This window comes from Oncorhynchus gorbuscha, linkage group LG07, assembly GCF_021184085.1.
Source record: "Oncorhynchus gorbuscha isolate QuinsamMale2020 ecotype Even-year linkage group LG07, OgorEven_v1.0, whole genome shotgun sequence".
NCBI lineage: Eukaryota > Metazoa > Chordata > Actinopteri > Salmoniformes > Salmonidae > Oncorhynchus > Oncorhynchus gorbuscha.
Window position 1 is genome coordinate 48,328,388 of NC_060179.1, and position 27,414 is coordinate 48,355,801.

The window sequence follows — 27,414 nt, forward strand, 5'->3', positions numbered from 1 at the left end:
CGACTGATTGCAATTGTATCGCGTGCACCGACAGAGGTGCAACCGATGAATATGCTTTAGACAAAACACAAGTATACATTTTGAAACATAAACAATATTTCCTCAGTTTGCCACTTGAAATTACAATTTGGAGGGTCGTTAATTTGTCTACCCTATTGCCTCTTTAATTCACAAAAGGGCTCTAGAGTGCATAGATGATCTAAATAGCATCATAAAAGTATAATACAAAACCAATAAATATATATTTTTTGGTATATAGACAATGTAGACGTAGAACAAAAAATAGCAATTTGGCACGCGCAAAATGTGGAGCGCAGCGCGTGGGTGGATATCAGAAACGGAAAGGCATAACACCGCGTGTGACGGTGAAAGACAGGTACAATCACATTTATCACCAAATTACATAACAAAGAATTATGTTCTCATTGGAAAAATGCACGTCTTTCAAGTTTACACTATAAATGGCTTTATATTCCAATTATTTTTATGCAGCCTTTGGGTTTAGCTACAAAATAATTGGCTAGCGTCACGCTGAGTTTGCCAGTTCATTTCGTTAGTAGTTAACGTTACAGGAGATGGCTAAATAGTTAATTTACTAGAAAGTTAAGTAGTGATTAGATAGCTAGACTAATTGAAGTGTTGTCTTCCAATGATATGGTGCAAACTCAAGGTCACTTAACTAGCTAGTTATATTGGGACACATCTTGCTAGCTATATTTCGAAGGCACATTTAACTTGCCACGATGATAGGAGAGGAAAATAACTACGTTCACCACCAGTTGGCTAGCTAGTAGTCATTCGTCAAACAACTTGGCTAGCTACATGGTTGCTCGCAAACGAAGTGCCAAAACAATATTGGAGTGATATGGTAATGTTTCAACAACCTAGCTAAGACTGTTTTAATATGCTCTTTGATTTAAGTTTGACAGCATGATCATGAACCGCGGATCTTTCCAAAAAGTGATGCAACCCAACATGCCTTTGAGGAGGCCGTCAACCAGCCCAGCAGGTGCCACTGCAACCCCAAGGGCCCCTGGCCCAACACCAGACCGGCCTCTGGCGAGCTCCAACGGGGATGGTATTTGTATGAATGTGCAATGCAATGTGTCAAATGATAGTTGATTAGTGATAACGTCATTTTGAAATACAGCTCCTGGATTTATTTAACTGTAATGGCTGCTTGATATTCATAATGGTCATGCTGAATGTCTGTTATGAATACTGTAGTGATTTTATTAGGTAGGGTGTTAAGGGTCAAAATTATATTATGGTTCTGGTATTATACTTTGGATTCCATGCTATAGAGAAGCTTCTCAGGAACACAGAACACTTTATTTCATGAGGATACGACTTAACATAGCTGAGATCTTATTTTCAAGTGATTGGAAAAGGTCAAAAAGGTTGCGGACTGGTCAATGTTAATCCCTAGTCAGTAGGGATGCACGATATATCGGTGAACATCGGAATCAGACAATATTAGATAAAAATGCCAACATCGGTTGGTGTCTAGCTTAACCTGTTATGGCTGAAATCCCGATACCGTTTGGTATATATCTCCAAACTCTAATTCTGGTCAGTGTTATAACGGACCAAAAATTCAAAAGGTGATATTACCGGTCAAAGAAACATTTTAAACTAAGTACAGAATCAATCATTAGGATGTTTTTAACATATAGCTTCAATAAAGTTCCAACCGGAGTACTCCTTCTTGTCTTCGTGAGCAATGGAACGCAAGTGACTACCATGAGGGAAAAGTGAGATCACAAAATGGCTGCTTGATGGACATCTGATATATTCTGTTCTAACATTCACTCCCAAAACAACATAGACATCATTATAATTTCTATTGATGGTTGACATCTAGCGTAGAGGTCGACCGATTAATCGGAATGGTCGATTAATTAGGGCCGATTTCAAGTTTTCGTAACAATCGGAAATCTGTATTTTTGTGCGCTCCATTTACCAATTTTTTAAATATATTTTTTTACACCTTTTATTTAATCTTTATTTAACTAGGCAAGTCAGTTAAGAACACATTCTTATTTTCAATGATGGCCTAGGAACGGTGGGTTAACTGCCTTGTTCAGGGGCAGAACGACATATTTTCACCATGTCAGCTCGGGGGATCCAATCTTGCAACCTTAACTAGTCCAACGCAATAACGAACTGCCTCTCTCGTTGCACTCCACAAGGACTTACGCGTATGCAGTAAACCAAGGTAAGTTGCTAGCTAGCATTAAACTTATCTTATAAAAAACAATCAATCATAATCACTAGTTAACTACACATGGTTGATATTACTAGATATTATCTGGCATGTCCTGCGTTGCATATAATCTGACTGAGCATACAAGTATCTGACTGAGCGGTGGTAGGCAGAAGCAGGCGTGTAAACATTCATTCAAACAGCACTTTCGTGCGTTTTGCCAGCAGGTCTTCGTTGTGCGTCAAGCATTGCGCTGTTTATGACTTCAAGCCTATCAACTCCGGAGATGAGGCTCGTGTAACCGAAGTGAAATGGCTAGCTAGTTAGCGCGAGCTAATTGTCGTTGTGTTGCTGTTTCGAGCCCAGGGAGTAGCGAGGAGAGGGACGGAAGCAATACTGTTACACTGGCAATACTAAAGTGCCTATAAGAACATCCAATAGTCAAAGGTTAATGAAATACAAATGTTGTATAGCGAAATAGTCCTATAATTCCTATAATAACTACAACCTAAAACTTCTTACCTGGGAATATTGAAGACTCATGTTAAAAGGAACCACCAGCTTTCATAAGTTCTCATGTTCTGAGCAAGGAACTGAAACGTTAGCTTTCTTACATGGAACATATTGCACTTTTACTTTCTTCTCCAACACTTAGTTTTGCATTATTTAAACCAAATTGAACATGTTTTATTATTCTGAGGCTAAATAGATTTTATTGATGTATTATATTACGTTAAAAGAAGTTTTCATTCAGTATTTTTGTAATTGTCATTATTACAAATAAATACATTTTCCGATATAATCGGTATCTGCTTTTATGGTCCTCCAATTATCGGTATCGGCTTTTATGGTCCTCCAATAATCGGTATCGGCGTTGAAAAATCATAATCTGTCGACCTCTAATCTAGTGGAACCCCTAGGCAGTACAACATCATTCACATCTCAAGGGGATTTCATTGGGGACTCTGGTGAATACATACAAGCTCAGGTTTCTGACTTCCTGTTTTGATTTCAACTCAGAATTTTGCCTGCCAATATGAGATCTGTTATACTCACAGACATCATTCAAACAGTTTTAGAAACTTTAGTGTTTTCTATCCAATACTAATAATAATATGCAAATATTAGCAACTATGACTGAGGAGCAGGCCTTTTGATATGGGCACCTTTCATCCAAGCTACTCGGTACTGCCCCTGCAGCCATAAGTTAACGCCGACGTTAAAAACCGATGTCAAAGCTACCATGCATACCTATATAACGTAATGGCGTAATGACTCCACGTAAAATTTTGCGCAACACAGCATTCCTAACCTAACCCACAATGTCTGTTGTGTGGATCGAGCAGTCAACAAGTCGAGCAGTCATTTGTAAGAGTAAGACAATTTCAGCTAGACCACTCAAAGGCGAAATCCATTAATGCCAAGATAATGGAATTCATTGCCCTTGACAATCAACCGTTCTCTGTCGTGGGTGATGTTGGCTTTCGCCGACTGGTCGAGCACCGTTACACTCTACCAAGTGCGCTATTTTTCAGATGTTGCCCTACCGGAGTTACACAGTAATAGCGTCACTGCTATTAGCTTTATGACATGCATACTATGGAACGCCGATTGGGTCTTTGCGTGTCAAAAAAGATTCAGTAGCACAGTCAAAGCTGTGCAAACAAGCAACCACCGGCCACGAACGACCTGTTTACAATAACGCGTTTGTAATAAAGCATAATTTGTTGGACTTCTGGGGTAGCTAGCTTTAGCTCGGTACCTAGCTAGCACCAATGTAGCCAGCCTGAAAACAATGGCCAGTAGAAACTGCAGCCATTTTCATTATTCTTAGCAATGATTTAGGAATCCTTGTGAGTAAGTATTAGCAAGGTTGCCACTTGTTCACCTATTGTAATAGAACTTCAATTCATGAAAATAAATAACTAGCCAGCAACTTAACCCTGTTGCCCAAAGCTAACGTTACAAGTAGCCAGCTAACTTCATCTGGCTCGTGAGGCTCGACCGGACTGCGCTGTTAAGCTAGCCATAATAAGGATTTGGCACAATAATATAATTTGCGGTTTGCCTTCAAAATAAAAGTTTGACAGTGATGTAAATGAATACAAATACTTTTATTTTGAAGGCTAACTTCAAAGTCCACTATTGTGGCTAATCCTTATTGTGGCTAGCTTCACATAGATGGGTGCGACCACCATTAATGAAATAAGAACTGTCTTATGAATTAGGGTTATTTTAGGTGACACCTAGCTAACTATAGCTACTGAAACAGATGTCGTTTTGCTATGTTTTTGGGGAAGAATATTGTTTGCATCCATGAGCTAGCTAGCTTTTTTTTAATGACCAGCACTGTAGGTGCGTGAGACAACTTTACCAGCATCATAGCAAAAGGTATCATTGTGACAAATGAAATACGAGTGAAACCGTAATCAACGTGTAATAACTACGTAAAACATTAATGAACGTGTTCAATTATTACGTTATGTGCAGTCATATTTACAAGCAAGTTTTCAAATGATTTGTATTTTTACATTTATTTGACAGCTGTTTTTTGTCGAATTCTCGCATGGCGTCCGTTTGTTGCGTCACCAAACACCCTAATTTTAGCATGTAAATAATGATACTTTTTTCTTTGTCAAAGCCGAGGCCAGCCGAAAAGAAACCACTGTACTCACAAACGGCTCTATGGTATGCATTTATTATTTTTCAATTGTAATATCAATTTTTGTAATATCAATCTCTCAAATGTAAGGCCTGTCTGAAAGGCAGTGACAACATGTGTAACATCTTATTTTCCCTGTAGAAAACAGCCTCTATGCCCCCATTCACTGTTAAGTTGTGCAACTACTGCAGTCAGCAAGGTTGGTCTTATTTCCCTGCTAATTTCTCATTGATGTATCACTTTGTTTGTCTTGTTCTACAGCATACTGTGCACAGGATTACTGTTACAGTGTATAACATAGGAGAAGCTTTCATGTTAACTCGCACTCAAATTACTACCTGTTTAGCAGCACGTGTCCCGCATTGGAAGGTGTATCCATAATCGGTAGACATTTCTTATTAAATCCGCATCCCTTAATTCACCTATCAGTGCACAACAAATCATTAAAGCCAGTTGTTGGATGCTATTGATCGATGTCTATAACCTGGGCTAGAATTGAATAAACCTTCATCTTTTCCAGGTAACCTTCGCTGTACGCGCTGCAAGAAGACCTGCTACTGCTCAGTGGCTTGCCAGTCAGAGGACTGGAATGCACACAGGCATATGTGCAAGCCCAGTACCCCAGATACTCCCACAAGGTGAATATCTAACTAATCATGGTTTATGTTGGCTCAATCAAAGGTGATTTGTTGACTTGGATGTTTAAGTGCTGGCCAGGCAACTTTAACCCTTTTTGCTTCATTTTTTACTTCATGTTAAGCTTAAAGGGGCAGTATGCGATTGCTACATCCATTTCTGGACTTTTAAATGAGTGATATACCCATTGATTCTTGAAGAAATTTACTTAGTTTAACATACTCCATCAGAACCCAAAATATTAGCATGAATCCATTGTTTGTACAATGTAATTGTAAATGAACACAGTACAGCCTTTAAACATGGTGAGAACTCTAATTTTAATCTCAGCTTATTACCAAATCAGCGGTGGGGTGTTTGCTTTGTTGTTTTGAACTGCAGATTGTCCTTTTAAAAAATGTCTAAAATGCCCCCCCCCCTCCCCTTTTTTTTTACACCCTTCATCTCAAAAAGTGATAAGCCAAAGGAAATCCCAGCTTCACCGATGGGAAATGGGCAGAACCTGTCAGACTCCAAGGTATAATTTCTTCTGTGTTGAGATGCTGTGGAGAAAAACACACTTGTTTAAATTGGCCAAATTCCTGATGCCCTACTCTGTAGTGATGTGAAGTTTGGCTCTTTTTACTGACTCAATCTTTTGAATTTGTTCAGTCAAAATAAATCTTTCGATTAATTTGTTTCAGTAATGCCCAGAGCATGTAAGACCCCCTACCGGTGAACGATGAACTAAAAACTCAAAAGAATCATGTTTCTACAAGCCTCTCGTTCAATATAGGGGGCTTATTGGCGCTGTCATTTGTGACAGACTTATAAGTGTGCTTCAAACAATGTACATTTTGTAACGGTTTTGACTTGAGGTTATTATTTATAGGGGTGCCAGGTAGGTTGTGCCTACCAGAGAATACATTGGTTTCTCCTTTTGGTTTGGGAGTGAGTCCCATCTGAGCCCGTCAAGTCTACACCAATACAAAGGACTTATGTAAAAGTCAGGATGGAAATAAACTTTTCATAAACCCTTAAAACATTGGAAAGAACTTCAAAAACAACTATTATTTTGCGTGGGTTGTATTAACAACATCAATGATTACACACACATATAATAATATGACACAATGAGTTCTGGTTCCTCCAAAAATGTCCTGTACCTCGGGCCTAAAGAGTCCAGCCCGGTAAAGGAGTTCAGGGAACTCAAGTGACTTTTGTCACGCAATGTTTGTCCGTTCATTCAGTGTAGCGTAAACCCAGTATTAATCATACAAACAATATAACAATTATTTTACCACTGAACTTTAAAGCGTATCAACTCTCACTAAGTCCTGAACTACAACGAACTACATAAATCATCACAGTATACATCACATCAAAACAAATTAAATACCGTATACAAAAAGGTCGTAGTCAGTCAGACAATCCAATCCGCCAACAGATCTCCAGCGGAGAAAGGCCACGAAGAACAGAGGGGTGTAGTCCACGGACGCAAAGAGTGGTCCGATCCTGGGTAAACTCTATTAGGCTACAAAACACACGGAATAGAGAAGCTTCGGAACTGAGGGTTGAACACATCCTCATTCACGTCTCCATCACAACCCTTTTTGCGCAGCTGATGCTGGCTATTTAATTGGGAATTAAAGAGAAAGTCCCCTATTGGAAGGAGAAGCACTGAGACGCTTCAGAAAAATTCAGGGCAGTCACAATTTGTGATTGACAGGCATTTAAATAAGATAATTCCTTGATACTGCATATGTTGGCTGAAGCAGAAAATTACATTTCAATCATGCTGCAGAGCTAGACCGATAATGATTGAATAAACTCCTCGATTGAGAATGACTATCGGCGGAATGCAATTGCTTGACTGCTGCGAGAGAGATTGCAAACGATATTGTGCCAAACTGCAGCAGACCCCCCCCCCCTCCCAAATGATTCATTGTCGAGTTGAAATTTGTTGAGCAGAGACTAGCTGTGTGTTTTTGTTCTACAAAGCTATTTCCATCAATGATAACTTCATTGCATTCATTCTTGCACCATGCGATCAATTATCAATTCTAAGCATGTAGTTTTCTTCTCTTTGCTTCCTGCAGCATGATCTATTTCTCTCTGCATACTTATACAGTTGGTGGTTAGAGCACATCTCCGGAGCCACTGAGCCAGAGGAGAGCATATTAATCCTGCTCTAAAGAATCGTTTTCAAACTGCACATCACTCCTGCTCTGACTCGAATTGCTTAGAAAATTAGAATGAGGGCCAGAATAGAGCACTGCTTACTACAGTGAGGCTGTTAAAGGAATATTAATGAAGCTGATACGAGTTAGTAAGTGTGTTTCTTTATTTATTAAAAAATGTATTACATTTTTTTAACCTCTTTTTCTCACCAATTTCATGGTATCCAATTGTTTTTAGTAGCTACTATCTTGTCTCATCGCTACAACTCTCGTACGGGCTCGGGAGAGACGAAGGTTGAAAGTCATGTGTCCTCCGGAACACAACCCAACCAAGCTGCACTGTTTCTTAACACAGCGCACATCCAACCCGACACCAATGTGTCGGAGGCAACCTTGGCTAGCGCGCACTGTGCCCGGCCCGCCACGGGAGTCCCTGGTGCACGATGAGACAAGGATATCCCTACCGGCCAAGCCCTCCCTAACCCGGACGACGGTAGACCAATTGTGCGTTGCCCCACAGACCTCCCGGTCGCAGCCGGTTACGACAGAGCCTGGGCACGAACCCAGAGTCTCTGATGGCACAGCGCCTTTAACCACTGTGCCACCCGGGAGGCTAGTAAGTGTATTTCAACTTAAACATTTAAAAAATAAATAATAAATATATATATATATATATTTTTGTATTTGTACTTATTATGGATCCCCATTTAACTGCTGCCTTGAGCTACTATTCCTGGAGTCCAGCAACATAAGACAGTTACATACAGTTTAAAATACTACATGACATTACATTTCACACCTTACCCAACACATTCGGTGTCTTCCCTCAGGCCACCATTCCACAACCACATATTTACAATACAACATCCATGTGCAAGTGTGTGTAGAGTGCTTGTGTTATGTATTATGTGCCTGTCTCTTCACAGTCCCTGCTGTTCCATAAGGTGTATATTTATCTGTATTTTAAATCCGATTCTACTGCTTTCATCAGTTACGTGATGTAGAATAGAGTTCCATGTAGCCATGCCTCTATGTAGTACTGTGCCACCCTGTTCTGAGCCAATTGCAATTTTCCGAAGTCCTTTTTTGTGGCACCTGACCACACGACTGAACAGTAGTCCATGTGCGACAAAACTAGCGCCTGTAGGACCTTCCTTGTTGATAGTGTTGTTAAAAAGGCAGAGCAGCGCTTTGTTATGGACAGACTTCTCCCCAATTTTAGCTACTGCTGTAGCAACATGTTTGAACCATGACAGTTTATAATCCAGGGTTACTCCAAGCAGTTTAATCACAAACTTCCACACCATTTATTACAAGTTTAGTTAAGGTTTAGGTTTTAGTGAATGATTTGTCCCAAATACAAGACTTTTATTGTATTTAGGACTAACTTATTTCTTGCCACCCATTCTGAAACTAACTGCAGCTCTTTGTTAATTCTTGCGGATCAGTGGGACGCCATTACCATTTCGACACCTTCCTGTGAAATTGCAGAGCGTCAAATTCGAATTAAGAGCATCTGCTAAATGGCTTAAATGTAAATGTAAATATTAAACCTTCATGAAATCACAAGTGCAATACATCAAAATAAAGCTAAACTTGTTGTTAATCCAGCCGCCGTGTCAGATTTCAAAAAGGCTTTACGGCGAAAGCAAACCATGCGATTATCTGAGGACAGCTGCCAGCACACAAATGCATAACAAATCATTTTCAACCAGGGAGTTGCGACACGAAAGTCAGAAATAGCGATATAATGTATGCCTTACCTTTGAAGATCTTATTCTGTTGGCACTCAAATGGTCCTTTTGTTCGATAAAGGCCTTATTTATATCCATAAAATCTCAGTTTAGCTGGTGCGCTTCAGTCAATAATCCACTTGGTTTCCCCCCTTCAAATGCATACAAAATGAATCCCAAACGTTAGCAATAAACTTATCCAAACAAGTCAATCAACGTTTTTAATCAAACCTTAGGTACCCTAATACGCAAATAAGTGATAAAATTTAAGACTGAGAATCGTTATTGTCTGGAAACACTACAGCCAAAATGGGGGCCAACTAGAAAAACTATTTTCTGGCTCATTTTTCCAAAAACCAGCCTGAAATTCTTTCTAAAGACTGTTGACATCTAGTGGAAGCCCTAGGAACTGCAATCGGGTACGTTTTCACCCTATTATAAAAGTGCCAGCCATTGAAATCAGTGAAAGGCCGAATTATTTTTATTTTTGGGGGGAATGGTTTGTCCTCAGGGTTTTGCCTGCCATTTCAGTTCTGTTATACTCAGATGTTGTTTTAACAGTTTTAGAAACTTTAGTGTTTTCTATGCAAATCTACCAATTATATGCATACCGTAGCTTCCGTTGCAGGCAGTTTACATTGGGCACGCTTTTCATCCGGAAGTCAAAATACTGCCCCCTATCCCAAAGAAGTTCAGTGTTGCAGTAATTTCACTTGCTGTAGTAGCTGAAGTGGGTAGTGTTGAGTCATCAACGTACATAGCCACACTGGCTTTACTGAAGGCAAGTGCCATGTCATTAGTAAAGATTTAACAAAAATGTGGGTCCTAGCCAGCTGCCCTGGGGAATTCCTGAGTATCTGGATTATGTTGGAGAGGCTTCCATTAAAGAACATCCTCCTTTTTCTGTTACAGGTAACTCTTTGTCCACAATATAGCAGGGGGTGTCAAGCCATAAGTTTTTCCATCAGCTGATCGATAATTTCAAAAGCCGCACTGAAGTCTTTACAAAACAGCTCCCACAATCTTTTATCGATTTCTCTCAGCCAATCATCGGTCACCTGTGTAACATGCTGACCAAACCGCGCAAGTTGATTTTGTTCATCCACACCAGACGCGATCAGGACACACAGGTTGAAATTTCAAAACAAACTCTGATCCAATTATATTAATTTGGGGACTGGCACGTGGGTATATGCTCCTAAAAACCAATGAGGAGATGGGAGAGGGATTTGCAGCGTGTTGAGGGTCACAAATAGAACCAAGTTCAATTTTTAGTGCCTGGCCACGTAGAAGCTTGCGAACGCTCACGAGCAGTGTGGGAATAACTGCTCGTGAGCAATGATTGAATAACATGTATGTGTACATTTATTTTGCAACGCTTGTGTGCTTGTTGAATGTCCTTCCCTATCAGTGTGCTGAAAGTCTGAAATAGCATTGTATCTGGTCAAACACCAGTTTTTTTCCAAAAGTTTACCAAGGTTTGGTAAGAGGGTTATTGGTCCACTATTTGAGCCAGTAAAGGGGGTGTTTACTATTCTTGGGTAGCAGAATTACTTTTGCTTTCCTCCAGGCCAGAGGGCACACACTTTCTAGTAGGCTTAGATGGAAGATATGGCCAATAAGAGTGGCTATATCTTCTGCTATTATCCTCAGTAATTTTCCATCCAAGTTGTCAGACCCCGGTGGCTTGTCATTGTTGATATGCAACATTCATTTTTTCACCTCTTCCACACTCGCTTTACAGAATTCAAAATAACAATTATCTTTCATAATTTGATCAGTTATGCTTGGATGTTTAGTGTTTGTTACTGGCATGTTTGCTAATCTTGCCAATGGAAAAATCATTAGGTAGTTGGCAGTATCAATTTGTTATGAATGAGCCATCTGATTCAATGAATGATTGAGCTGAGTTTGCCATTTTTTTCCCAGAATTTCATTTAACCTTTCTAAGGCAGGGGTTCCCTCGACAACATTCCGCTGAAAAGGCAGCACGCGAAATAAAAAAATATTTTTTAGAAATATGTAACTTTCACACATTAACAAGTCCAATACAGCAAATGAAAGATGAACATTTTGTTAATCTACCCATCGTGTCCAATTGGTATGGTAGGGTCAGGTTGGTTTGGTAGGGTAGGGTTGGTGTAGTAGGGTCATGTTGGTATAATAGGGTTGGGTCAGGTTGGTATGGTAGGGTCAGGTTGGTATAATAGGTTGATTTATGGTAGGGTTGGTATAGTCGGGTTGGTATAATAGGGTCGGGTTTGTAGGGTCGGGTTGGTATAGTAGGGTCATTTTGGTATAAGGGTCGGGTTGTTAGGGTAGGTGTGGTAGGGCCAGGCTGGTATAATAGGGTCGGGTTGGTGTGTTAGGGTCGGGTTGGTGTGGTCGGTTTGGCATAATAGGGTCTGGTTGGTGTGGTCGGGTTGGTATAATAGGGTAGGTTCGGTATAGTCGGGTTGGTATATAAGGGTTGGTATAATAGGGTCGGGTTGGTATAGTAGGGTCATTTTGGTATACGGGTCGGGTTGTTAGGGTAGGTGTGGTTGGGCCAGGCTGGTATAATAGGGTCGGGTTGGTATAATAGGGTCGGGTTGGTATAGTAGGGTCAGGTTGGTATAATAGGGTATGGCTGGTATGATAGGGTCAGGTAATATAATAATAGGTTAGGGTTGATATAGTAGCACAACATTTTTCAACGTTGAGCTTACCATTACAACGGCCGGAGAAGGGCATGGAGAAATCCGCCCATTCCTACCCCTCATACAATTTGTTGAACCTTTCACTTTGTAGTTCATGTACTTGTACAGTTGAGGTCAAAGATATTGGCACCCTTGCACTTTACTGCACGTGAAATTACACAGTAAATGATTAATTTTGTCCAGACCATTTTTTCCCTTGTTCCTGTGTGTTAGTAAATCAAGCAAATATACATGTGAACTAAGTTGTTTTTCTTTCTTCTACATAGAAAAAATATTGAATTGTGCAGGGCTGACTATATATTTGACAGGCAACTGTATGGAATTTATTAGTACATGTGACCAGACAACTGAGGAGAACATTATTTTGAGATCTCTTAACACAGTTAGTTACCTGGCGTTTGCAGGTGAACAACGGTGATGTGACTTGCTCCCAGCGAGTGTACCTTCGGGACCTCCGTAAGAATGACATCACCAAAGGAATGGAAATTCAGGTTTGTGCTCTGGCCAGCTCCTTTAATGTCCTCCTGAGGTCATGTTTAGGTCTGGGAAAAAGTCTGACCTAAAAGGTCACCGTTGAAAGAATTTAAGAGGCAGAATTAATGACTTATTTTTAATGCATGTTTAGAAAATATGCTATGGCGATGTCTGATGTTAGAACAATGCACAGGTGTACAAACTAATCCAACATACCTTAATGTTCCACCCACACAATGACGATTGTCCTGTAGGGACGTAGGCCAACATTATCAATGTAGTATGTTGAGTCTCATTGTGTTTGTGCACTCGGATGAAGTCTTCTCTCCTCCTGGTTGTCTGTGGCTCAAGGTGTCTGTGGTGGAGCTGCATAGCCCTGGTAGGTTTTTCATTCACGTCCAAAGCCCAGAGCTGGTTGAGGCTCTGAGAGCCGTTACTGTGGAACTGCAGAAGACCAACGGTGGCCTGCTAGGGACAAACTACAAGCCCGACACCGGAGAGGTCTGTGCCGTCAAATACTCCTTGGATCAGGTGATGAAGGAGAACACTGAGGAAAATTTGAAAAAATGCAGTTGTGAAAATACTACTTAGAGGCTTTAAAAATCAATACTATCTAATCCTTTGCTTATCTCCCTCTCTAGAACTGGTACAGAGGTGTTGTCCAGTCTGTAGCTGCAGATGATGGAAATGCTAAAGTTCTCTACATTGACTTTGGAAACGAAGAAGATGTGACACTGGATCGGATCAAGCCCCTCGCTGCCAGCATTGAACCCATTCCACCATGTGTGAGTTCATTGTGAAAATTCACCTCAGTTCTTTGAGAAGTAGATTTCTGCTGGCTTCCACCAAACCCAGATTAATCCGTCGGACTGTCAGATGGATATGTGTGATTCATCACTCAGGAGAACGCACTTCCACTGCTCCGGAGTCCAATGGCGGCGAGCTTTACACCACTCCAGCTGAAACTTGGCATTGCGCACAGTGATCTTTGGCTTGTGTGTGGCTGCTTGGCCATGGAAACCCATTTAATGAAGCTCTAGATGAACAGTTCTTGTGCTGATGTTGCTTCCAGAGGCAGTTTGGAACTCTGTAGTGAGTGTCGCAACCGAGGACAGACGTTTTTTACTAGCTATGTGCTTCAGCACTAGTCTGCCCTGGGAGCTTGTGTGGCCTACCACTTCACGGTTGAGCCGTTGTTGCTCCTAGACATTTCAACTTCACAATAACAGCACTTACAGTTGACGGGGGTAGCTCTAATTTGACAAACTGACTTGTTGGAAATGTGGCATCCTATGACGGTGTCACTGAGCTCTTCAGTAAGGCCGTTCTACTGCCCATGTTTGTCTATGGCGATTGGATTGCTGTGTGCTCAATTTCATACACTTAGCTGAATCCACTAATTTGAAGGGATGTCCATATACTTTTGTATACGGTGCCTTCGAAAAGTAGTCAGACCCCTTGACTTTTTCCATTTTGTAACGGCCTTATTCTAAAATGTATTAAATAAATAAAAATCCTCAGATCTGCACACAATACTCCGTAATGACAAAGTGAAAACAGGGTTTTAGACATTTTTGAAAATGTATTTAAAAAATAAAAAGATACACCTAAGCTCCATTTCGAGTCTCACAGCAAACGGTCTGAATACTTGTGTAAATAAGGTATATTTACATAAGTATTCAGACTGTTTGCTATGAGACTTGAAATTGAGCTTAGGTGCATCCTGTTTTCATTGATCATCTTTGGGATGTTTCTACAACTTGATTGGAGTCTACCTCTGGTAAATTCATATGATTTGGAAAGGCACACACCTGTCTTTTTAAGGTCCCACAGTTGACAGTGCATGTCATAGCAAAAAAAACACGAAATGGGGTCAAATGGATTGTCCGTAGAGCTCCGAAACAGGATTGTGTTGAGGCACAGATCTGGGGAAGGGTGCCAAAACATGACTGCAGCATTGAACGTCCCCAAGCACAGTGGCCTCTGTTCTTAAATGAAAGAAGTTTTGAGCTGGCTGCCCGGCCAACTGAGCAATCGGGGGAAGAAGGGCTTTGGTCAGGGAGGTGACCAAGAACCCGATGGTCACTCTGACAGAGCTCTAGAGTTCCTCTGTGGAGATTGGAGAAACTTCTGAAGGTTCTCCCATCTCTGCAGCACTCCACCAATTAAGCCTTTATGGTAGTGGCCAGACGGAAGCCACTCCTCAGTAAAAAGCATGTGACAGCCCGGTTGGGGTTTGGCAAAAGGCACCTAAAGACTCTCAGACCAAGAGAAACAAGATTCTCTGGTATGATGAAACCAAGGTTGAACACTTAGGCCTGAATGCCAAGTGTCAGGTCTGTAGGAAACCTGACACCATCCCTACGGTGATGCATGGTGGTGGCTGCATCATGCTGTGGGGATGTTTATCTGTGGAGGGCATGGGAGACTAGTCAGGATCAAGGCAAAGATGAACAGAGCAAAGTACAGAGAGATCTTTGAAGTCCTGAGCAGGTTATCAGACTGGGGTGAAGGTTCCTGATCCAGAGCGCTCAGAACTTCAGACTGGGGGGTGAAGGTTCACCTTCCAACAGGACAATGACACTAAGCACACAGCCAAGACAACGCAGGAGTGGCTTCAGGACATGTCTCTGAATGTCCTTGAGTGGCCCAGCCAGAGCCTGGACTTGAACCCTGGAGAGACCTTAAAATAGCTGTGCAGCGACTCTCCCCATCCAACGTGACAGAGCTTGAGAGGATCTGCAGAGAAGAATGGGAGAAACTCCCCAAATACAGGTGTGCCAAGCTCGTAGCTTCATACCCAAGAAGACTCGAGGTTGTAATCTCTGCCAATGGTGCTTCGACAAAGTACTGAGTAAAGGGTCTGAATACTTATGTAAATGTGTTATTTGTTTTATTTTTAATACATTTACAAAAAATGTTTTTGCTTCATTGATATAGGTTATTGTGTGTAGATTGAGGGAATTTTTAAAATCAATTTTAGAATAAGGCTGTAAAGTAACAATGTGGAAAAAGTCAAGGGGTGAAATTGTGTGCACTGAAGTTAATTTTCCTTCTCCAAATTCATCTGTTTCCAAGGAGTAATATTCAATGCCCAAATATTTCCTGCCCTATTTTATTTCAAATGCGTATTTATTCTTGATGAATTGCACTTGTTCACATTTATTTACCACAAGCTTTTTCTTGAAGGCTTTGGAGTGCAGCGTCGCCGGGATAACACCGGTGACTGACAGCTGGATGGGAGTGTGTTGCATGGCTGTGAGACAGCTGGTGGCTGGAAAGAGCCTGACACTCACTGTGGTGGACACACAGGAGAATGACCGCACCTACGCAGTGGACATCCTGCTGACTCCTATCGGTACTGTATCACAGGAAGGCTATGGTCAGTTGGCTACAGTGAATAATAGGTGAAAGACTGAATCACCACGTTTAAATCTCCATAATAAACCTAAGCATGATTAGTTTTAGGAACCTTGAGCATCTGTTTGGGCGCTCCTATTGGAGTACAGCTCTCCGTCCGTATACAGCGTAATTTGTCCTACAGTGTCGCTTTGAACTATATGGATGTCTTTGCATCATTCATTTTTTTTCTCATGTTTGTATCGCTGAATGCTTAACTGACTTTAACACTATAATATAGTAACCATACTCCCCTCATGTCTATTGTCCTTTGTATGACTATTGAAGTGCTTTTCACGTTGTCTGTCTTCATGTCTGCCATGTAAACACCTTATCTTTCTCTGACAGGAAAACAGCTGAGCACTTTCCTCGTGGACCAAGGTTATGCTGTGAGGGAGGACGTCAATAAGAAACGCGCAGAACAGGACGTTGGTGAGCAGTGTCAATTTTATTTTGTCACCATTTTGCAACAGTTTTTCCAAGTTCCATAATAATAATTGGATTCTGATTCAAATTCCTGCTGAAATGTGTTGTCTTATACTAAACTCAGCAAAAAAAGAAGCGTCCCCTTTTCAGGACTCTGTCTTTCAAAGTTAATTTGTGAAAACCCAATAACTTCACAGATCTTCATTGTAAAGGGTTTTAACACTGTTTCCCATGCTTGTTCAATGAACCATAAACAATTAATGAACATGCTCCTGTGGAACGGTCATTAAGATACTAACAGCTTACAGACGGTAGGCAATTAAAGGTCACAGTTATGAAAACTTAGGACACTAGAGGCCTTTCTACTGACTCTGAAAAATACCAAAAGAAAGATGCCCAGGGTCCCTGCTCATCTGCATGAACGTGCCTTAGGCATGCTGCAAGGAGGCATGAGGACTGCAGATGTGGCCGTACTGTGAGACGCCTAAGACGGCGCTACAGGGAGACGGGATAGACAGCTGATCGTCTTCGCAATGGCAGACCAAGTGTAACAACACCTGCACAGGATGGGTACATCCGAACATCACACCTGCGGGACAGGTACAGAATGGCAACAACTGCCCGAGTTACACCAGGAAAGCACAATCCCTCCATCAGTGCACAGACTGTCCGCAATAGGCTGAAAGGGGCTGGACTGAGGGCTTGTAGGCCTATTGTAAGGCAGGTCCTCAATGGACATCACCGGCAACAACGTTGCCTATGGGCACAAACCCATCGTCGCTGGACCAGACAGGACTGGCAAAAAGTGCTCTTCACCGACGAGTTGCGGTTTTGTCTCACCAGGGATGATGATCAGATTCGTGTTTATTGTCGAAGGAATGTGCGTTACACCGAGGCCTGTACTCTGGAGCGGGATCGATGTGGAGGGTCCGTCCGTCATGGCCTGGGGCAGTGTGTCACAGCATCATCGTGTTGACCTTGTTGTCATTGCAGGAAATCTCAACGCTGAGCATTACAGGGAAGACATCCTCCTCCCTCATGTGGTACCCTTCCTGCAGGCTCATCCTGACATGACCCTCCAGCATGACAATGCCACCAGCCATACTGCTCGTCCTGTGCATGATTCCCTGCAAGACAGGAATGTCTGTGTTCTGCCATGGCCAGCGAGGAGCCCGGCTCTCAATCCCCCTTTGTTCAGGGACACATTATTCCATGTCTGTTAGTCACATGTTTGTGGAACTTGTTCAGTTTGTCTGTTTAATCTTATGTTCATACAAATATTTGCACATGTTAAATTTGCTGAAAAGAAACGCAGTCGACAGTGAGAGGACGTTTCTTTTTGAGTTTACAAGGTAAAGGTTTTCTCCAGTTTGTATTAATATTTTTTTTGCTATTCCCCCTTTGCTCCCCTCTGCGCCAGACTCCCTGGTGAGTGCGTCCTTGGAAAACTTCCGCTGCCAGTCGGGGGGTAAGAACAAGAACATGGAGGCACAGCCACCTGACCCTCTGACCCAGGGACTGGGAGACACCTTCGCTGCCATGGTGACGCACCTGCAGTCACCTTATGACATCATCTGTCAGAAACTGGACAACGCCAGTGAGTACAACCTAGTGACAACCCATTAATACGCTTTTGCTTAATTAATTTTTTTGTGTTTTATTAAGGATCCTCATTAGCTGTTATCATGGCAACAGCTACTCTTCCTGGGGTCCAGCAACAATAAGGCAGTTTTACAATTTAAGATATTACTTGTGTGTTCCCTCAGACCACTACTGTACTACCACATATCTAAAATACAAAATCCATGTGTACGTGTGTAGAGTGCATGTATTATCATTTGTGTGTGTTCCTGTCTCTTCAGTCCCCGCTGTTCCATAATGTGTAAATGTATCTAGTTCTTAAAATAAATCTGATTCTACGCTTGCATCAGTTACCTGATGTGGAATAATGTTCCCATATAGCCATGCCTCTGTAGTACCCTGCTCCTCCCGTAGTCTGTTCTTGACTTGGACTGTGAAGAGAACTCTGGTGGCATGTCTTGTGGGGTATGCGTGGGTGTCCGAGCTGTGTGCAAGTAGTTTAAACAGACGACTCGGTGCATTCAGCATGTCAACACTTACAAAAACAAGTAGAGAGAGATTTACGTGTTGGATGAGATGCACTGCAGTGCTTAGTGTCTGGTGTGGCCACCAGCTGCGTTGACTGACTTTTGATTTTGACCCCCCTTTGTTCAGGGACACATTATTCTGCTAGTCACATGTCTGTGTGAACTTGTTCAGTTTGTCTGTTGTTGACTCTTATGTTCATACAAATATTTACACGTTAAGTTTGCTGAAATTAACGCAGTTGACAGTGAGAGGACGTTTATTTACCCACCCAGTATTTTAATCAAAACTTACCAGAAAGCATGTAGTCCTTGGCTCAGACAGTGTAGTAGTGTGGGCTCAATAGTGTCTCATTAGTGTGCAAAATCTTGGGAATCAGCTGTACATGTGATGGAAGAATGCACTGTGCATGCAGAGTGTTGCAATTCCATTGAATAGGGGCTAGTTTTAACCAAATAATGCCACAAGACCTAGAATTGCAATGTGTATCCCTCAAAAAAAGGTTCGCTGTTAGAACTTAAAAAATAATAATAATTTAAGTAAAATTCACCAAATTACAGGGCTTAACTTCCCATAGAACATTTCTGTAATGTTTCCAACCCTTTTGCAACTATTGATGCACCAATATTATATTTTTTGCCGGTAACAATATCTGATATTTTCCTTACCAAAAAAAACTACCGATATTTAACATTTTTGCTGCTGTTTTAAGCATTCTAGTACAGTTAACTATTTAACACACACACATGGATGCAGCGGTCTAAGGCACTGCATCTCCAATGCGTCACTACAGTCCCTGGTTCGAATCTAGGCTGTATCACATCCGGCCGTGATTGGGAGTCCCATAGGGCAGTGCACAATTGGCCCTGTGTTGTCCGGGTTTGACCGGGGTAGCCGTCATTGTAAATAAGAACTTGTTCTTAACCGACTTGTCTAGTTAAAGGTTAGACACACCGCACAGACCAAAGAGTTATTTTGGGGGATTTACTTATGTCCCCATTACCAGTAAAACATAATCAAAACCTATTAATTTCACTCACTTGCGGTGCTGTTCCGTTGTTAGTTTGTTCAGTCGTTTCATTCTCAACCAGGATTTCTATAAAACACCGTTTGGGTCTTTGCCTGTCGAAAAATATACAATATAAGCTTGTTGACCAATTAGGACCTGAATATGACTGCATGTCACATAATTTAACACATTCATACATGTTTTATGTAGTTACTACACATAGATTATTCTATCACTCGTATTTCATGTCACAACGATTCATCAATACGTATGCTATGATGCTGGTAAAGTTGTCTCCCGCACCTACAGTGCTGGTCAAAGTTAGCTAGTTTATGGATGCAAACAATGTTTTTCCCCAAAAACGTAGCAAAACGACATCTAGGTGTCATCTCAAATAACCCTAATTTATAAGACCGTTCTTATTTGATTAATGGTGGTCGGACCCATCTGTAAAGCTAGCCACAGTATTGAACTTTGTGGTTAGCCTTCAAAATAAAAGTTTGCATAATTCTACTATTTGAATTAATTTGCATCACTGTCAATGGCAATTTTATTTTGAAGGCAACCCGTAAATTCCACTATTGTGCCTAATCCTTATTGTGCCTTGCTTCACATCGCCGTCCGGTGGAGCCTCACGAGCCAGATGAAGTTAGCTGGCTACTTGTAACGTTAGCTTTGGGCAACAGGGTTAAGTTGCTGGCTAGTTATTTATTTTCATGAATTGAAGTTCAATTACAATAGGTGAACAAGTGGCAACCTTGCTAATACTTACTCACAAGGATTCCTAAATCATTGCTAAGAATAATGAAAATGACTGCAGTTTCTACTGGTCATTGTTTTCAGGCTGGTTGTATTGGTGTTAGTTAGGTACCAAGCTGAAGCTAGCTACCCCAGAAGTTGCGGTCGAAACAAATTATGCTTTATTGTAAACAGGTCGTTTGTGGCCGGGGTTTGCTTGTTTGCAGACGTTTTGTACAGCTTTGACAGTGCTACTGTATCTTTTTTGACACGCAAAGAAACGGGATTCCATAGTATGTATGTCGTGAAGCTAATAGCAGTGACACTATTGCAGTGTGACTCCGGTAGGGCAACATCTGAAAAATAGCGCACTTGGTAGCGTGTAACGGTGCTCGACCAGTGGGCGAAAGCCTATATTACCCACGACAGATAACGGTTGATTGTCAAGGGCAATGAATTCCATTATCTTGGCTTTAATGGATTTCACCTTTGAGTTGTCTCGCTGAAATTGTCTTACTCTTACAAATGACTGCTCGACCTTTTGACTGCTCGATCCACACAGCAGACATTGTGGTTTAGGTTCGGGAATGCTGTGTTGCACGTGTAGCGCAAAATTTTCCGTGGCATCATGTACCTACGTCATATAGGTATGCACGGGAGCTTTGACGGCGGTTTTTAAAATCGCCGTTAAACTAGATATTGGGCCGATACTGATTTTTAGCTATTATCGTCCGATTCCGATATGTTCACGGATATATCATGCATCCCTGTTTGCAACCCTAGGAGGTACTGATAAAAACGTTTTTTTAAATGTTTTGCTTTAATGTGCCCTAGTGAATTGAATGTAACCCTGTGGAGGTGATTCAGTCTCTTGCATCATGGGTGCTGAGTGTTGTATGTCTGTACAGGTGTGATCCAGGAGCTGCATCTGAAACTGAGAGACCACTGCTCTCAGGCTCCAGCCAGCCAAAACTTCAGACCTGCCCCTGGCACAGTGTGCTGCTCCCTATTCTATGGTAAGGACACTCTAATTCTGTGTCAGGCTAGAGTACTCACATTCACTCAGGGTACATACACGGTCAGATAAAGGACACATGAGCTCTCTCCTTTGATCTTAATCTTGACCTGGTTGAGGACATTTGTGGAGCATTGCCAGCCAATGATCTCATCGCGGTTGGTAGTGATCTTGTGGTGGCATATTTCTGCATAACAAATGGGGAGAGTTCCAAACTTCACACACCAGTCAGAGTTCTACTTAAACTACATCTTTAATAATAAGACCTTTGCAATAGCCTTTTTGACTTTCAATGATGCGCTATCTCTAATGAACCATTGACAGTACCAACAGAAAAGTACAAATATATCTTTTACAGCCAAGATACACCCCTCTCAACTTGCATGACAAACCGCAGATCTTAGGAACAGTTCAAAGGTTAATATTTGTATGAAAGATATCTATAAAACATAGCAGACATTTACTGTTGTGTCAACAGTTCTCATTGTAAAGACCAGTGTCTGGCCCTCCTACTCCAAACTGGAGCCCTCTCTCCCTGGTACGGCATAGAACAGAACCATTAGCTCATGTTCTCTGGAATGCTCTTTTGATTTTATCACCCAAAGACATCGTAAATCTCCTCTGTCAGTGTTATCTCAAAGAGGCCAATCCTCAGTAGAACTCACACACAATAGTTAACAGAATATTCTGTTCTGTCGAATAAAACAAGCATTATAATGCAATCTTGCAATTTTCTATGACAATCTCTCTCCGTGTGTACCTTCCCAGAGGACAACCAGTGGTACAGGGCCAAAGTGCTGGCCTACTCATCTGAAGAGAAGGTGTGTGTAGGCTACATTGACTTTGGCAACTCAGAGGAGGTGGAGCTGAGTCGCCTGTGTTCCATCAGCTCTGAACTCCTAGCCCTGCCAATGCAGGCCATCCCTTGTGCCCTGGCAGGTATGACCTATTACATGTTCAATTCAATGTATTGATTCATCTGGAATTTCTGATTTTCTGGCGACATCTATTCATGTGTCATTCCATTTGTCCAAGGTGTCAATAACAACCTTATAGCAATAAAGAAATGTATTGCCATTTCATGCCTTTTTGATTCCTTCCTTTTCGTCTCAAACTCAAAGGAATCTCTAGTGCATTAAATAGTGTGTTAGGGATAGTGGTGGTGTTAACGTGATCACTTACAAACTCATCACATTATAATAAAATTATTGCCTGTTACACACACAATCCCACCCCTCCCCCTATAGGAGTGCGTCCCACAGGAGAGGTCTGGTCAGAGGAGACTGTGCTTATCCTCAGGCGGATGGTGTGCAACCGATTCCTGCGGGTAGAGATCCTGGGCGAGCGGGAGGGTATGGCGCTGGTGGCCATGATCGACGAGGCCAGCGACCCCCAGGGCAATGTGGCTGAGATGCTGGTCGCCACAGGTTATGCCTTGCCTTCCAACCATCAGGACGAAGAGCCCACCACGAAGGGGCAGGCGGAAGGAGCCTGGACAGAATCATCTCATGGTAACTAGAAGTCAGACCTGCCAACCTGTACGGCAGTGCTTCTGCTGTACTCATTTAGTATTAACGTCATCAATATGGTGCTAACTAGTAACAAGATCATGGTAAGAGTTTGTGATCTAGCAGCTAATTAACTCAGTGGTGTAAATGCATGGGCAACCTCATGCTTGATCCTTCTTTATTTAGCAACAATATATTTCACCCTCTTCATTCAGTTAATTGCAATTCAATCATGAAGTCACATGTACAATTATCAACTTCGATCTCATTTATTTAGTGAGGAGAAAGCGACATTTGCGCCAGGGTACAAACGCCTAATGGTGAATTTGATATTTATTTAGCTGTCGCGAAAGATTTATCTTGTCTTCCTGAGTTCCACATGAAACATGACATAATACAGAATATTAATAGACTAGAACAGCTCAAGGACAGAACTACATCAATTTAAAATAGGGACACGTAGCCTCCTTATTAAAACATACACACAATCTAACTAGGTCAAATTGGGGAGAGGTGTTGCATTATCTGTTTTTTGAAACCAGGTTTGCTGTTTATTTGAGCAAAATGAAATGGAATGAAGTTCCATGCAATAAGGGCTCTGTATAATACTGTATGCTTTCTTGAATTTGTTCAGGATTTGTGGACTATGAAAAGACCCCTGGTGGCATGTCTGGTGGGATAAGTGTGTGTGTCAGAGCTGTGTGTAAATTGACTGCAAACAATTTGGGATTTTCAACTATTCATGTTTCTTATAGAAAGAAGTGATGCAGTCAGTCTTTCTTCAACTCTTAGCCAAGAGAGACTGGCATGCATAGTATTTATATTAGCCCTCTGATTACAATGAAGAGCAAGACATGCCGCTCTGTTCTGGGCCAGCTGCAGCTTAACTAGGGCTTTACTTGCAGCACTCGACCACATGACTAGACAATAATCAAAATGAGACAAAACTAAAGCCTGTACGACTTGCTTTTTGGAGTGTGGTGTCAAAAAAACAATGCAATCTCTTTTATTACGGACCGACCTCTCCACATCTTTAGAACCATTGAATCGATATGTTTTGACCATGAGTTTACAATCTAAGGTAACACCAAGTAATTTAGTCTCCTCAACTTGTTCAACAGCCACAACATTCGTTACCAGATTCAACTGAGGTCTAGAATTTAGGAAATGTTTTGTATTGGCCCCTAAAAGTGGTAGTAGTGGCCCATTGGGCACACCATGCAATTTCAACATGGACAATTGGGTAATATTTGGTTGATCAATAAGATTGAATTTCCAATGTGTCATCACTATGCTTTCAACCATCTAAAAGCACAACCAAATCCCAATGGAAAAACCATGTCTGGTTTAGTCGTCACCTAAATGTGTTATCACTCATTCAACTATTTAAATGCATAACAAAGTCAAAATTGTGAAACGGAGCCTAACTCCGCCATGGCTCGTTGGTCAAAGCCTATGGGGAAATGTTTTTTTTTAGGGGTTTTGGATCAATGCTGAAAATAAGGACTATGGTAAACACAGGCCTCATACAGTGCATTTGGAAAGTATTCAGGCCCCTTGACATTTTCCACATTTTGTTTAGTTCCAGCCTTATTCTAAATTGTATTAAATTGTTTGTTTTAAATCGACACACAATACCCCATAATGACAAAGCAAAAACTGATTTTAAGAGATGTTTGCAAATGTATAAAAAAATAACAAATTTCACATTCAAAATAAAATTGTATTTGTCACTAGGGCCGAATACAACGGGTGAAATCCTTACTTTACAAGCCCATAACCAAGAATGCAGTTAAGAAAATATTTATAAAATAAAAAGTAACACACAATAAAATAACAATAACGGGGCTATATACAGGGGTTACCGTTAGTCAATGTCTGGGGGTACAGGTTAGTTGAGGTAATTTGTACATGTAGGTAGGAGTAAAGTGACTATGCATAGATAATAAACAGCAAGTAGCAGCAGTGTAAAAACAAGGGGGGTGGGGTGGTCAATGTAAATAGTCCTGGTGGCCATTTGATTAATTGTTCAGCAGTCTTATGGCTTGGGGGTAGAAGCTGTTAAGGAGCATTTTGGTCCTAGACTTGATGCTCCGGTACCGCTTGCCGTGCGGTAAGAGAGAACAGTCTATGACTTGGGTGACTGGAGTCTTTGACAATTTTTGGGGGGCCTTCCTCTGACACTGCCTAGTATATAGGTCCTGGAAGGCAGGAAGCTTGTCCGCAGTGATTTACTGGGTCATACGGTACTACCCTCTGTAGAGCCTTACGGTCAGATACCGAGCAGTTGCCATACCAGACGGTGATGCAACCAGTCAAGATGCTCTTGAGTATGCAGCTGTAGAACTGGTTGAGAATCTGGGGACCCCATGAAGGGGAAAATATATTGTTGTGCCCTCTTCACAACTGTCTTGGTGTGTTTTGACCATGATAGTTTGTTGGTGACATTGATCCCAAGGAACTTAACTCTCGACCCGCTCCACTTCAGCCCTGTCGATGTTAATGGGAGCCTTTTCGGCTCTCCTTTTCCTATCGTTCATGATCAGCTCCTTTGTCTTGCTCACATTGGAGGGGAAGATCGTTGTCCTTGCACCACACTGCCAGGTCTCTGACCTCCTCCCTAAAGGCCGTCTCATTGTCTGTGATCAGACCTAACCCTGTTGTCGTCAGCAAACTTAATGATTGTGTTTGAGTCGTGTATGGCCACGCAGTCATGGATAAACAGTGAGTACAGGAGGAGACTAGGCACGCACCCCTGAGGGGCCCCAGTGTTGAGTATCAGCATAGCAGATGTGTTGTTGCCTACCCTTACCACCTGGGGGTGGCCCGTCAGGAAGTCAAGGATGCACTTATTGATGAAGCCGGTGACTGAGGTGGTATACTCCTCAATGCCATTGGATGAATCCCGGGACATATTCCAGTCTGCTAGCAAAACAGTCCTGTAGCATCCGCGTCATCTGATTACTTCCGTATTGAGCGATTCCCTCTTAACTCCTGCGTTAGTTTTTGCTTTTAACCAGGAATCGGGAGCATAGATTTATGGTCAGATTAGCCAAATAGAGGGGGCGAGGGATAGCTTTGTATGTGTGTGTGTGGAGTACAGGTGATCTAGAGTTTTTATTTATTAATATTTTCTCTCTCTGGTTGCAGATGTGACATGTTTGTAGAAATGAGGTAAAACGGATTTAAGTTTCCCTGCATTAAAGTCCCCGGCCACTAGGAGCGCAGCTTCTGGATTAGCATATTCTTGTTTGCGTATGGCCTTATACAGCTCATTGAGTGCGGTCTTATTGTCAGCATAGATGAGAACTTTCTTGGTAGATAGTGTGGTCTACAGTTTATCATGAGTTACTCTACCTCATATTAAATACATTTTTAATATTAGACATCATGCTCCAGCTGTTATTGACACAAGCCACACCCCTTGTCTTTACAGACATAGCTGCTATGTCCTGCCAATGCACGGAAAAGCCAGCAAGCTCTATATTATCTGAGTCTTCGTTCATCCACGACTCTAAAAAAAAGGCAGCCACCCATCAGGCTCCGTTCTTCCCCACATTTACATAAGTATTCAGACGATTAACCCTGTTTCTCCCATTCTTCTCTGCAGATCCTCTCAAGCTCTGTCAGGTTGGATGGTGAGTGTCGCTGCACAGCTTTTTTCAGGTCTCTCCAGAGATGTTCAATCGGATTCAAGTCAGGGCTATGGCTGGGCCACTCAAGGACATTGAGACTTGTCCCGAAGCCACTCCTGCATTGTCTTGGCTCTGTGCTTTGGGTCTTTGTCGTGTTGGAAGGTGACAGGAATCAGGAGGATAGAGTTATTGTTAGATTTGCCAAATGGAGGGCTAAGGATAGTTTTGTATCTCTGTGGAGTAAAGGTGATCTAGAGTTTCTTTCGCCTCTAGTTGCACAGGTAACATGCGGATCAGTTGTCCTGGTCCCTTTGCAGAAAAACAGCCCCAAAGCATGATGTTTCCACCCCCATGCTTCACAGTAGGTATGGTGTTCTTTGGATGCAACTCAGCATTCTTTGTCCTCCAAACACGACGAGTTGAGTTTTTACCAAAAAGTTATATTTTGGTTTATCTGACCATATGACATTCTCCCAATCTTCTTCTGGATCATCCAAATGCTCTTTAGCAAACTTCAGACGGGCCTGGACATGTACTGGCTTAAGCAGGGGGACACGTCTGGCACTGCAGGATTTGAGTCCCTGGCGGCGTAGTGTGTTACTGATGGTAGGCTTTGTTACTTTGGTCCCAGCTCTCTGCAGGTCATTCACTAGGTCCCCCCGTGTGGTTCTGGGATTTTTGCTCACCGTTCTTGTGATCATTTTGACCCCACAGGGTGAGATCTTGCGTGGAGCCCCAGATCGAGGGAGATTATCAGTGATCTGTATGTCTTCCATTTCCTAATAATTGCTCCCACAGTTGATTTCTTCAAACCAAGCTGCTTACCTATTGCAGATTCAGTCTTCCCAGCCTGGTGCAGGTCTACAATTTGGTTTCTGGTGTCCTTTGACAGGTCTTTAGTCTTGGCCATAGTGGAGTTTGGAGTGTGACTGTTTGAGGTTGTGGACAGGTGTCTTTTATACTGATAACAAGTTCAAACAGATGCCATTAATACAGGTAACGAGTGGAG

General features: G+C 41.9%; 1 protein-coding gene across 6 annotated transcripts in view; it reads left to right on the forward strand.

Annotated features, from left to right (window-relative positions):
• The first annotated feature begins 284 nt into the window (after positions 1-284).
• tdrd1 (tudor domain containing 1) overlaps positions 285-27,414 on the forward strand; it is a 47,184-nt gene continuing 20,054 nt past the window's right edge. For 3 of the 6 annotated variants that reach the window (XM_046355139.1, XM_046355141.1, XM_046355145.1), the window contains exons 1-15: positions 285-376; positions 922-1,084; positions 4,848-4,894; positions 5,010-5,067; positions 5,389-5,506; positions 5,958-6,021; positions 12,500-12,586; positions 12,921-13,100; positions 13,211-13,354; positions 15,759-15,951; positions 16,317-16,400; positions 17,815-17,991; positions 21,156-21,263; positions 22,031-22,201; positions 22,510-22,773. In XM_046355139.1, the coding sequence (XP_046211095.1) occupies positions 305-376; positions 922-1,084; positions 4,848-4,894; positions 5,010-5,067; positions 5,389-5,506; positions 5,958-6,021; positions 12,500-12,586; positions 12,921-13,100; positions 13,211-13,354; positions 15,759-15,951; positions 16,317-16,400; positions 17,815-17,991; positions 21,156-21,263; positions 22,031-22,201; positions 22,510-22,773 (1,930 nt within the window). In that variant the 5' untranslated portion in view covers positions 285-304. Of the gene's footprint in view, positions 377-529; positions 869-921; positions 1,085-4,847; positions 4,895-5,009; positions 5,068-5,388; positions 5,507-5,957; positions 6,022-12,499; positions 12,587-12,920; positions 13,101-13,210; positions 13,355-15,758; positions 15,952-16,316; positions 16,401-17,814; positions 17,992-21,155; positions 21,264-22,030; positions 22,202-22,509; positions 22,774-27,414 lie in introns of those variants that run through there. The other 3 variants (XM_046355143.1, XM_046355142.1, XM_046355144.1) reach the window with 3 other exon arrangements.